Source organism: Macaca thibetana, chromosome 9, assembly GCF_024542745.1.
Source record: "Macaca thibetana thibetana isolate TM-01 chromosome 9, ASM2454274v1, whole genome shotgun sequence".
In the NCBI taxonomy this organism is placed as follows: domain Eukaryota; kingdom Metazoa; phylum Chordata; class Mammalia; order Primates; family Cercopithecidae; genus Macaca; species Macaca thibetana.
Window position 1 is genome coordinate 47397594 of NC_065586.1, and position 12038 is coordinate 47409631.

Here is a 12038-nt window from a genome sequence, read left to right on the forward strand (position 1 = left end):
TCCCACTCCACGAGGAACGGTCTGTTTCGGCCGGGGACATGACCCGAGACCCGCGGCTGCTGAGATCGCCAGGGAGCTTCGGGAGCCCCTCGAGGGCAGTTAGCGGCCGGCCCTCCTCCGTTCTCCCGCCCCTGGTGAACCGGAGAAGGAGGCCCGGACAGCCACGGCTCGGCGCGCCGCAGCCCAGGCCGGTCCCCGCCGCCGTGCCGGTCTCCGAGCGTCCCCCGGGCCGGGAGCGTGGAGCACCCGGCGCCCCCTCCGAGCCGCGAGCGGGCGAGCGCCGCGCGGCGAGGCTGAGGCTCCGCAGTCACGTGGTAGAGAGAAGGGCGGAGGGGAGGGAGGCGGGCAGGGAGGGGAGGGGGAGCGGAGCCCAGGGGGAGGGGGGGGGGGGGAGGGGGCGTCCTCCGCAGTTCGCTCCTAGCCGGGGCTCAGACACACAGCCAGCCCAGAGCCGCCACGCCAGCCCGGCCGCCGCCGCCACCGCCTCAGCCTCCCCCGAAGCCGCTCTAGCCGCGGGAAGCGCCGCTGCCACCGCCGCGGGCCGCCCCCGCCGCGCCGGCCTGGGCTCCAGCTGCCAGCGCCGCCGCAGCCGCCACCGGAGCCGGAGCGGGAGCCCGACCGCGCTGGGCTGGGCTGGGCTGGGCTGGGGCGGGCGCAGGGCGCAGGGGCGGGCGCGCGGGGGAAGACGCACGGGCGGGCTCGGCTCTCCCGGGGAGCGGCCCGGGACTGCACCGGGACCAGCGCCTCCCCGCTTCGCGCTGCCCTCGGCCTCGCCCCGGGCCCAGGCGGATGAGCCGCGCGCCCGGGGGACATGGAAGCGCTGACGCTGTGGCTTCTCCCCTGGATATGCCAGTGCGTGTCGGTGCGGGCCGACTCCATCATCCACATCGGTGAGCGTGGCTGGCTGCCGGGCCGAGGCTGGGCGGGGGCCCCAACGGGGAAGGGGGTGCGCGGCGTCCAAACTTGGCGGTTCCCCGGGCCGAGGGGCTCGGCGGGCGGTGCTCCCCCGAAGGGCCGCGCCGCGCCGCCCGGCGGAGGAGCTGTGCACGGGCCGCGCCGCGCTCCCGCTGGCTGCTAGCCGCTCCCCGGGGCTCCGATCTCCGCGCGGGGCCCCGCGGCCTCTGCCGACACTTAGGGCCGAGGCTTCGGAGAACACTGGGATGGACGCGCGTGGAGACCCGCGCCCTTAGAGGGGCCGTCGGCGGGTCGGGAGGTCCTTTCCGCGCAGCTCAGAGCAGCTGGGGGCAGGGGAAGGCACGGCGGGGGGGCTCGTCAAGTTGGCAGGGCAAGATCAAAGAGACCGGACCGGAACCGTGTGTGAATGTGTGTGGGTGCGTGTTGTCAGCGTGTGTCGCTGTGTGCGCCTGGCACGGTGTCGGTGTTACTGTGAGAGGGCGTTGGGGTATGTGGGGCCATCTGAGCGTGTGTTGGTGCGTGCACGACTGTCTGTCAGCCTGTTAGAGTGGACACAGTGTCTGCCTGCTTCTCCGGTGTGTCTGTGTAGCCCTCGGTGTATGTGTGGGTGCGTGTGTATCTGGTTGTGGCGACTGCAGCCCCATCCTGGACAGTCCCAGAGTTTTGCGTGGTCCAAGTCTTGGGGGCCCAGACAGTCTGGGTGCTGGGAGCCGAGGGAAGAAGCGTGGGCAGCGCGGGGTAGGGGGATGCTGAGCGGGAAGAGATGGATAGAGAGAGAGAACCGGGAGAGAAGATGAGAGAACAGAGGAGGAGGGGGCACGCCGAGGGGGAGTGGGCGCGCCGAGGGGGAGTGGGTGGGAGTTGGGAGCAACACGGGAAGAATCTCGGGAAGTTGGGCCGAGTTGGGGGGCTGACAGCGGTCGCTTTGGGAGTCCCTCTGCAGTCGTCTTTCCGGAAGTTGGGAAAGACCAGCGATCACAGGGAAACTGGGGGTTGGGAGGTGTTGAAGGCGAGGAGGACGGGACAGGCGGGGCCGGGGCGTGGAGTGGGGTGGTGAGTACTAGGCCTGAGCTCAGAGAACTACGATTCTGCAGGGGCCCGTGACCAAACCTGCTTCCCGCCCTGGAGGGGTGCGGGTCTCGCGGTCAGCATTGCGGCTCCGGCTCCGGGTGTAGTGAGGAATCGGGGCCTCCCTCCTTCTACCCAGCCCCCAGCTTGAGGGATCACTGGGCCAGCTCCGGGACCTCAGGGACCCTCGGGGCTTGGTGAGGCGGGGTGTGGGTGGCTGACTCCAGAGCTGCCCAGGTTGCGGGACTAGGCTCCGGCTGGTGGGACGCATCTCGGCTGGAAGCGCAGGGTCCGCGGAAGCTGTGATAGGTGCACAAAGCGCCAGCCGGAGGGCGCCCTGGAGGAGCTGTCCGCGGTTCTAGAAAACCCTTCAAGAACAGGTCCTTCTGGGACCCCCAGCCCCGCTAGATCCTAGGCGCCTAGGACACAGTCCCCTTCCCCCACTCCCCTCGACAGACATACAGGAAATGGAAGTGGGGAAGGATGGAGAGTAGGAGGCTGAGCTCAGGGCGCCAGGCCGGGCAGCGTCACAGCCGTCCAAGCTGCAGGCCACCAGAGGCCCCTGCCTAAGGAAGACCCCTCTGCGCAGGAAAGCCAACTGTAGGCCTGCTTCGCTCAGCTCCACTCAGCAGGGGACGTGCATGGCAGAAAGGAGTCATCATTCTGTCCTGGGGTTTGGGTGGGGGACACCACCCTCCCAGGGAACTTCCTGGCTCCTGGGATGGGATTTATGGAAGGCATTTGGGCACTGCCTGGGGCCACCCTAGCTTGGCTTAGTCCCTTTTGTGGGGTATGGCTAGGACATGTGGTGCCTTGGTTGTGAGACACGTGTGTGACCTGGTGGCAGCATGTGAGATGTGCATGTGTAACTCATGTCAACTGTGTGCACGTGTGCGCTGAGGGCTGCTGGGGGGAGGGGAGCATATTCCTGTGCGGGTGGAGATGGGAGAGCCTTATTCTACCCTGCCAAGCTGAAATCCCAGCTCAGACTTCCCACCACCTGGCAATCATCGGTCTGCGAGTGCCTTGACCCTCGGGCTAAGGGAAGCGGGGAGAGGGTTCTTGTCTAGGTCCGGTCTTGATCCCTTCTCTCCTTCAGGTGCCATCTTCGAGGAGAACGCAGCCAAGGACGACAGGGTGTTCCAGTTGGCGGTATCCGACCTGAGCCTCAACGATGACATCCTGCAGAGCGAGAAGATCACCTACTCCATCAAGGTCATCGAGGCCAATAACCCGTTCCAGGCTGTGCAGGAAGGTGAGTGACCGCTGTGCCCAGGGCCTACTGGGACACGGTCTGTGAGGCGTCGCAGCAGTGGGCACTGGCGGGGTTGGGGACGAGCTGGGCCGCGCGGGTCCCCCTCTGCTCCTGGGCAGCCGCGGTGCTACACGCGGTGGCGCGCCTTCCCTGGCCCACCTAGGCAGCGGCGCCAGGACTGCTCTGCGCTGCCGGCTGGCAATGAGAGCCTGCGAGCGCGGGGAGCTGGGCTTCCTGCGGGTTGCGCGCCGCCTTTCGGGCTGTGTGGGCGCGGGTGTGCGCCCAGCGCTGGCTGCGCAGGCGTGCGTGGCTTGGGGCGGTCTTTGTTTCTGGGTGTTTGGGGGTAGGCGTGTCTGCGTGCGGGGTACCTGTGTCGGGCGCACCCCCCGATCTCGGTGGGCCGGTGTCTTCCTTGCTTCGAGGTGAGGAGCGCCCAGCGCCTGGAGCCCGCCCTGTCTCCTTCTCCCGGGCATAACCTGGTAGGCGCGGTGTTTCGCGCCCCACTGCCCCCAGAGCCTCAGCCCGGCGCTTCTCTGCCGCGCTCCTCCACCAGGTTTGGAGGAACGGGTTTCTCTATCGCTGTCCGCGCCGCGGGCGGAGGCGCCACCGCCTGGGCCAGAGGTGGGCGCTGTTCGCCCAGGAAAGGAGCGGAGCTGGGCTAGTCCGGCTGCGGGGAAATCCTAGCCTGCGCCGGGGCCGCCCTTTTCCACGGCCATTGCCTGCGGTCGGGCCCCGCGGCAGGCGCCACAGGTGCGCGGCGAGGGCGTTCGTGACAGCAACTCCCTCTGCTTTCCCTCCTCTCTCCTAGTCCCTCCCCTTCAACCTGACTTTCAGCTCCGGAACCCTGGTTCCTTCTCCAAGCCTCCAGCTTCTTGGTTAAGGCCTAAGGCTCCACCTCTGACACTTACCCAGCTTAAGTCCGTTCTCCTTCCCTCTGCCTTGCTCCCCACAACCATGGGGACTCTGAGGCCAGTGCCCCTCAGTGCTGAGGATAGAAGGGCACAGTTAGTGGTGCAGGATGCAAGGATTCCTTGCTGGAGGAACTGGTAGGGCAGTGTAGAGAGGGCAGTGGGTGTAGTGGGAGGTGGGCTGGCTAAGAGCTCCGGGCCGGTGCTTTCTCCTCAAGCCCCTTGAGCCCAGAGTCCTCTTGCTGCTATGGTACACATGGGCTGCTAGTCTCCCTGGTGCCTGCAAGGACAGGATACCTCAATGATGGCTCTGGTCTGGGTCTGGGGTGTCAGAGCTGGTGTTGGGGAGGTTGTTGTGCTGGAAGGAGGAATTCTGGGGGTCTCCTATTCTTGGGTGCAGCAGAGGAAGGAAAGGGGCCAGCTCTGGGGGCAGGGACCGGGGACTAGTTCTGGGGACTGAAGGTCCAAGGATTTCTTGAGGTGGTTTTACAAACCGGGAGTCCCAAGTGTTTTCTTTGGGCGGGGGGTGAGGCTAACACTGCTTATTATGGGAGCTGCTGCTTCCAGCTGTGACAGATGTCCATTGTCAGATGTCTGTTGAGGTACAGGGAAGAGGAATTCCTGCCCTTCTTTGGTGTCTGGTGCCCCACCAGCAGTCTCTGTCTCCAGACGCCCCCTGTTCTGGACTTCTTTTCAGTGTGCCCTTACCACAGCTCCTTGCAGGTTCTTGGGGTGGGCTCCAGCCAGAGGAGGGCAGGGCCTTCTTAGTGGAAGGAACCCTAACTGAGGTGGGGACCTGGGGTGACAAGCTACAACTTTCACATTGCCTCCTGTTCCCTTGACACTGGCTCCACACACCCCATCTCTGTCGACATTCATTCTTTGTGCTTGGGAGCCGAAGCCACAGTTTGGAAGCACATATTTCCTGGACCCAGGAGCTCCCAGTGTAGTGGAGACCCTGCCTGTGTTCCATGTCTGGTGACACACCTCTGTTGACTCCCCTCTGCAGTGTTGAGTATCCAAGCTCATTCATTTTGCCCCTGAATGATGCCCGTTCACTCCCATCAGCAGTTCCCCAGGGACTAAACATGGTGCTCTTGCACAAGGTTGCCACCTCATGCAGGTAACATACAAGGATGAACCGGGCAGCTGGTTCCTGTGGTACCTGGAGTATAGGGCCTGAAGAGGTCATCTCCATTAAAAGGAGAAGCTGTCACACAACTTTAACAGATTTTGCCTTTGGGAGTGAAAATCCTACTGTTGTAGACATGCTGATTTATTTTTTTAAGAGGAACCCCAAATCTGGACCTTAATGTAAAATTTGATTTAAAGCTGTCATCAACTAATAAAGCAATGTAAACAACACAGCACAAGCCACACAAAACATAGCTATGGGTGATTCAACCTGTAAGCTCCTCAAAGCAACTTTGTCCTGGGGACAAATGTTCCACCCAGGGGCCTTTTCTGGGTCTTGGTTTCTCTGTTTGTATAACTGGAAAAATGTCTCAGGCTCCAAGGATGGCAGGCTGACACGGTCTCTGTGGGGTGTGAGAGTGAGTGTTTCTGCATGTCTGGAAGTAGGGAGTTAGATTCTGGTGGTTGATAGTTGTCGAAGGAGAGAGACACTGGCCAGGTATTGTTGCTGGGCTGCCTACTGCCCAGAGAGTTTGTGCTGGTGAAAGCTGGCATTTACTTTCATTTTATGAGTCTGGTGGACTGAAATCCATTGTTATCCTGTGACCTTGCATAGCCCTTGGATGCCTACAAGGGATGGGAGGAGCCAGCCCTGGAAGGCCTCTGGGAGGGGCAGAGCAGTGCTCATCAGCCTCCTTTTCCCTTGCCTGGGGCTCTGCTGCAGGTACTCAGCTCTCTGGATGTCCTTCCTTGGCTGTACTCTGTGGGGTGCTTTTCCATCACCGGGCTTGATCCCTGCTTGATGAATGGCTTATCTCTCACTGCTGGGCCTGGACATTCATTGCAGCAGGACATGGGTTGTCGATACAGGTTGAGTAGGAAAGAAAAAGAGTTTTAGTAGGGGAGTGGTCAGGGATGGAGAGCAAAGGCAGATGGGGGCTCGATCTCCAACATTGACTGGACAAGGCCACAGTGACCTCTCAGTAGAGTGGTGCTATAGCTGTTTTGGTCTGAGAGGCAGTGCCATGCAACGATAAGAGCTTGGTGGAGCCTAAAGAGTTTCAGTTCCCGTCTTGTCTTCACTCGCCGTGTGACCCTGGAGCCCTGCTCTGAGCTTCTGTTTCCAGATCTGTTCGAAGGGAATAATCATAGGATTTGCCTCATGGGATTGTGGGGATTAAATGAGATGAGACGTGTGTAAATCGTCTGCATAAAGCCTGAGGTGGGTGTTCTGTAAACAGTAATTCCCTTTCCATTCCCTGACCCAACCGTGAATCCATCTCAGCTTCTCTTGAGGCTGTTGATATTTTCAGCTACACCATTTTTTTAAGCTAGTGAATTCCTTGAGAGAGGACCCAAACTGACCTTTTCATTTTTAGCTCTTACTTTTTTTCCCTGATTATAAAAGAAAATGCATTGCTGCAATGAGCTTGTATTAATATAAAAATATAAAAAAGAAAAAGGGCAATGTGTGCTTATTATGTAAAATGTGGAAGGTACAGGAAAGCATCAAGAAGCAGAACAAAATTGCTCTGAATTGCACTAGTGTTGATTCTTTCTAGTCTTTCCCCCACCACTGTATTTTATAAAGTTTGAGAGCTCCCATTCTGTTCAGTTTTATATCCTGTTTTTTTTTCCCCATTTAACATCATTGGCCTTTTCTGAAATCACTGTGAACTATTTGTAAACATTACTTTTAGTAACTGCATACATTTCTCAATGTTCAAAACTTTTTTTTTTTAAAGGAACTATTTATGCTGAGATATGCAGAATTAAATATTCCTGAACAAAACAAGAAACTCGGCCTGGATATATTGGTCCTAAGATTTATACTTAACAATTTCTTTAGGCTGACTTTTAACAAGCTCCTTACAAGCACTGCCTTTTAGGACATTTGGTCAATTTATGGAAAAGAATGGATCACACAATAAAATATCCATTTGATAAGGATTGAAAGTTAGCAAATAACACAGAAAGGACATTTAAATCTCTAAAATGTTACATCTTAGATTTAGCTGGCAAAGTCCATATTAACAAATAGTGTGAAAATTTGTCTTCTAGATACTAAAAGAGATCCTAATTTGTTAAATAAAAAAAATTTCAGATTGTCGTAAAGTGCCTGCTCAAGTAGGAGGTTATATAAATGCATATAATTTATATAAAAGAACTGGCTGAGCACGAGTCTTCTCATTTCCCAGCATTACTTTTTACTGTGAGTAAAAGACGTGAGTTATTGGATATGCTGTAGATATACCTGTCGCAGTGTGGAGGGATAACAGTTTAGGGAAGAGGCAGAAAAAAGGAATGCATGCAAGTGAGGCAATATTCCTTTTAGTTATCATAAGCACAAAAGGGTTCTAGGAAGACATAAACATTACCAAGAATAGCTTGTGGTTCACAGAATGAAACAATGAAATAAAATAAAAATGAAACCCAGAGAGCTTGTTGGTGCCCATGTGGAGGCCTTGCTCAGTTTATATCCGTTACCTCCTAAGTGGTCACTCTGCCCCTCACTGGCCACACTGGTATCTAGACATTCTGCTAGCTCTGATGGCTTCCGGCATCTTCCTTGGCTTCCATTCAGAATTATAGAGAATTGTAGGTCCCATCGAGGCCACACCCTTGCAGTCCTGCAGGCAGCCTCACCAGACACTGTCAGAGGCTGTCTGAGTGTGATGTCCGTGTCTTCCTAAAGATGCTGTAGACCCCTTATTCCCATCCTCTCAGCTGTATTAGTTTTCTTGTGGTGCTGAAACAAATTTTACCCCAAATTTAGTTGGTTAGATCAACACACATTTATTCTCTTGCAGTTCTGCAGGTCAGAAGCCTAACATGGGTCTTGCTGGGCTAAAATCTGGGTCTTTCTGGAGGCTGGAGGAGAGAATTGTTTCCTGGCCTTCTCTAGCTTCTGAAGGCTGCTGGGTTCCTCAGCCCCTGGCCCTTTCCTCCATTTTCAGGGCCAGCAATGGCGGGTCAAGGCCTTCTCACATCCTCTCATGCTGACCTGGCTTCTGTCATCACGTCTCCTTCTCTGACTCTTCTTCCTCCCTTTTCCACTTGGCTCCCTCTTTCAAAGACCTTTGTGGTTATATTGGGCCCACCTGGATGATCCCAGATAATCTCCTCATTTTTATTATTATTATTTTTTGAGACAGAGTCTCACTCTGTCGCCCAGGCTGGAGTGCAGTGGTGCGATCTCAGTTCACTGCAAGCTCCGCCTCCTGGGTTCACACTATTCTCCTGCCTCAGCCTCCCGAGTAGCTGGGACTACAGGCGCCCGCCACCACACCAGGCTAATTTTCTGTATTTTTGGTAGAGACGGGCTTTCACTGTGTTAGCCAGGATGGTCTCAATCTCCTGACCTCGTGATCCACCCACCTCGGCCTCCTGAAATGCTGGGATTACAGGCGTGAGCCACCGCACCCAGCCCTCCCTATTTTAAGGATAGCTGGTTTGCAAGCTTAATGCTGTCTGCAACCTGTGCCATGTAGCCTAGCATATTCACAGATATGGGGATTAGGATGTAGACATCTTTATGGGCCATTATTCTGCTACCACGTTGGCACACCTGTCTTTGCCCAATGTAGCCAATGTGCACTGTCCACCTCCACTTTCCTTCCACCCTGATAATCTTTTGCATGCTTGACTGCACTCTTGCTTACTGGGGGGCATCCTCTTGTCTTCGTTGGGCTTGCTACAGTCACCTGGGATGGATAGCTATGTTTCCTTTCCATTTCTACAAAGCTCACTCTGGAAGCATCACACTGTAAGCTTGTGGGGCCTCCACAGACTTAACCTGTGTTCTCCAATGACATGCCAGCTTCTTTTCCTGGGCTTGGCTGCTGCTTGTGCATAAGGAAGTTCCTGGAGGAAATTGCTGTTTGAATAGTCAGACTGTAAGTTGGTGCTGCCGCTTGGACCCAGGGCCTCTTTTCTGCCTGGGTAGGTTGTTCTTCAGAACCTCACCATCTCTGCCCATGCCTACCTAGAGCCCAAGGGAGGGCCCTCATTGAAGTCAATCTTACTTTGCTGCCTGGGATCCCACAGAGAGCTGTTATTCCTGGACCCCTCAAGGGCTACTGCCAGTGATAACAGCTGTGGATAAGGCTGCAGGCATTGATAGTCTGGAGTTAGGCATTGGGTCCCCTCTCTGGATTTCCCACAAACCTGTGCTGAATTCACGGTGTCAGGGTGCTGAACTCATAGGCGTCAGGGTTCTCCTTCATTCTGGAGTCACTCCTGTGCAGGTGCACACACACGCATGTGCACCACACACACATGCATGCATATACTCCGGCACACACACATCCACATGTACTCAAGAGCACACACACATGCACACATGCATGGGGACACACACACTTTCTCATTTTTATAGACTACACTCCGGCACCACCCACTTCCTCAAATTTTGGGTTCAAGAGGCTCCCTTCATTCCTTATTGCCATGGCTCGACTCTCTAGATTGGGAGGTTGGACTTAACTGGCAATGAGCAGATGGACACCTCATGCCAGGCGTGTGGGAGAGGCCATGGATCATACTGCCTCTGAGCTGCTGCTGTTCCTAGTCCTGGGCTGGCCTGTGATAGCCCCTTTCTCTGGGGTGCTCCCCTCTCTGACAGGCATTGGGCCCAGGAAGGCAGTTGGGTCTGTGTCCAGAATCTCAGCTAGGCTGTCTGAGCCCTTCCTCCCAGCCTGTAAACAGCCAGTTTCCTGGCCAATGGCCACAGTTGAGAAAGAAGAACCCAGAGTTCCCCCTTCTGGACCTGAGGTGTGGGCAGGGTGGCCTGGAAGGGATGAGATGGCACCTTCCGTTTCTAGGTCTAGGACATGAGTACTTTGACAGTTTTCCTGCTGGGGCCATTTCTCCAGGTTTCTCTTGGGGGCCAGCTAAGGCTGTCCGTCATCACTCATAGTCACCTCTTGTAATGGCACACAGACTCTCTTTCCCAATTCTTGTAGCTGCCAGGTTGAAATTCTCTAGCTTTGTCCTCACAGCAGCTGTCTTCCATCTTCACTGAGTCTTCTACTGCCCAGGAAATGCTGTTGCCTAACAACTCAGAGCATCCCATCTGCCCTGTCTCTTCCCAGATCATTTCTAACCCATTCCATCCCTGGATGTGATTCTTTTTACACTTGGTTACCCATGGCCATGCCTGTGGGTCTCCACCCTTTGGTTTTGCTCTGTGTTTCCCATTATATGAGTCAGGGGAGACTAAGTTATGCTGCAGTAACAAACAATCCAAAACTCCCAGCAGCTTGCACGACACAGTATTTCCTGCTCCTACTGTGTGTCCATTGCCGGTCAGTGGGGAGCTTGGCTCCTCATGGTCACTTCACTTGGTTGTTGCCAGTTGCTGTGCCAGAGGGGAAGAGAGCTCTGGGGGGCTCAGCCTGGATGTGCCCACATCACTTCTGCTTATGACTCATTGGCTGCAACCAGTCATATGGCCGCAGCCAGTCACAGGGGATCCAGGAAGCACAGCCTTACTATGTGCCTGGAAGCAGAGAGAACTGGAAACAACTGGTGAGCAACAGAAATGCCTATTTCCCATTCATGTCGAAACAGCCTTCCTGTTTCCTTGGCGATTCATTAAAACAATAGCAACAAACAAAAGCCAAAAACAATTTTAGGTATTGGATGCTAGGTTGGGTGGAATCCGTGGCTCCCATCGATTCCCCATTGTGTACTCAGCAACTTGTCCCTCCTCTGCAGACCTCTGGGCAGCCCTTCCTTGTGCTGGGAAGTCAGGAAGCCAGAGTCCCCAGCCCCGGCTGGGGTTGCACCTCTGCTTTTCTCCATGTCTGCCAATCTTGTGCTCTGTAAACTAGCGCCTGGACAATCCCAGCTCTCAGAAGCGTTGAGCTAGTCATGAGGTGAAGATTGGGTTCTCGGCCCAGCCACCGACAGGACCAGCACCCATGACCTCCCCCTGTCCCCGTAGTTGGACTTGGCAAGTCTGCACTTTCCACGGCTTCAGCCCTGTGGCCCTGTCCCTCGTATAGACTCCCAAGCCTTGCCCCTGCTGCCCTGCGAAGCGGCAGCCCTCTCCTGCTAATGGCAGTGGGCTGGGGCAGAGACCACGCATCTCTCTGCCGTTGCTGGCCTGTGACAGCCCCTTTCTCTGGGGTGCTGCCCTCTCTGACAGGCATTGGGCCCAGGAAGGCAGCTGGGTCTGTGTCCAACATCTCAGCTAGACTCTCTGAGCCCTTCCTCCCAGCCCGTAAACAGCCAGTTTCCTGGCGGATGGCCACAGTTGAAGAAAGGAGAACCCAGAGTTCCCCTTTCTGGGCCTGAGGTGCGGGCAGGGTGGTCCGGAGGGGATGAGATGGCCCCTTTTGTTTCTAGGTCCAAGCTGTGGGCAGTGTAGGTTACCAGTGGGTGAGGTGGAGGGTGTTAGCTGGGGGCCTAGGGTGGTCCTGAGCCCAGGCTGCCCCTCCTCCTCCACCCAGGTATGGGACATGTGGCCCTGATGGCCCCATCTTTCCAGTTTTCCCTCACACTCGTCCCTCGACAGACTCTAGGTGAGGCAGCTGTGCTCTGCGACTGCATCCCCACCTGATCCGCCCCGGTTCCCCACTGTGCTCAGCCTGGCCCTTACCCATGTCTCCGCCGGAGCATCCGTGTGGTGTCCAGGAGCTGAGGGGGTGGGAGTGTAGTGGCTGTCCCTCACACAGACTGGGGCTCCCACCCCTGCTCTGCTTTCTGACTCTGGGTGGGCAACCTTGGTTTCCATGACTGTAAAATGGAACAGAGGA

At 56.2% G+C, this 12038-nt stretch overlaps 1 protein-coding gene across 2 annotated transcripts in view; it reads left to right on the forward strand.

Annotated features, from left to right (window-relative positions):
- Positions 1–408: 408 nt before the first annotated feature.
- The window catches only part of GRID1 (glutamate ionotropic receptor delta type subunit 1), a 791529-nt gene continuing 779899 nt past the window's right edge, over positions 409–12038 (forward strand). Inside the window, exons 1-2 of one of the 2 annotated variants that reach the window (XM_050803825.1) lie at positions 409–890; positions 3083–3238. In XM_050803825.1, the coding sequence (XP_050659782.1) occupies positions 812–890; positions 3083–3238 (235 nt within the window). In that variant the 5' untranslated portion in view covers positions 409–811. The remainder of the gene's footprint in view (positions 891–3082; positions 3239–12038) is intronic. The other variant, XM_050803827.1, reaches the window with a different exon arrangement.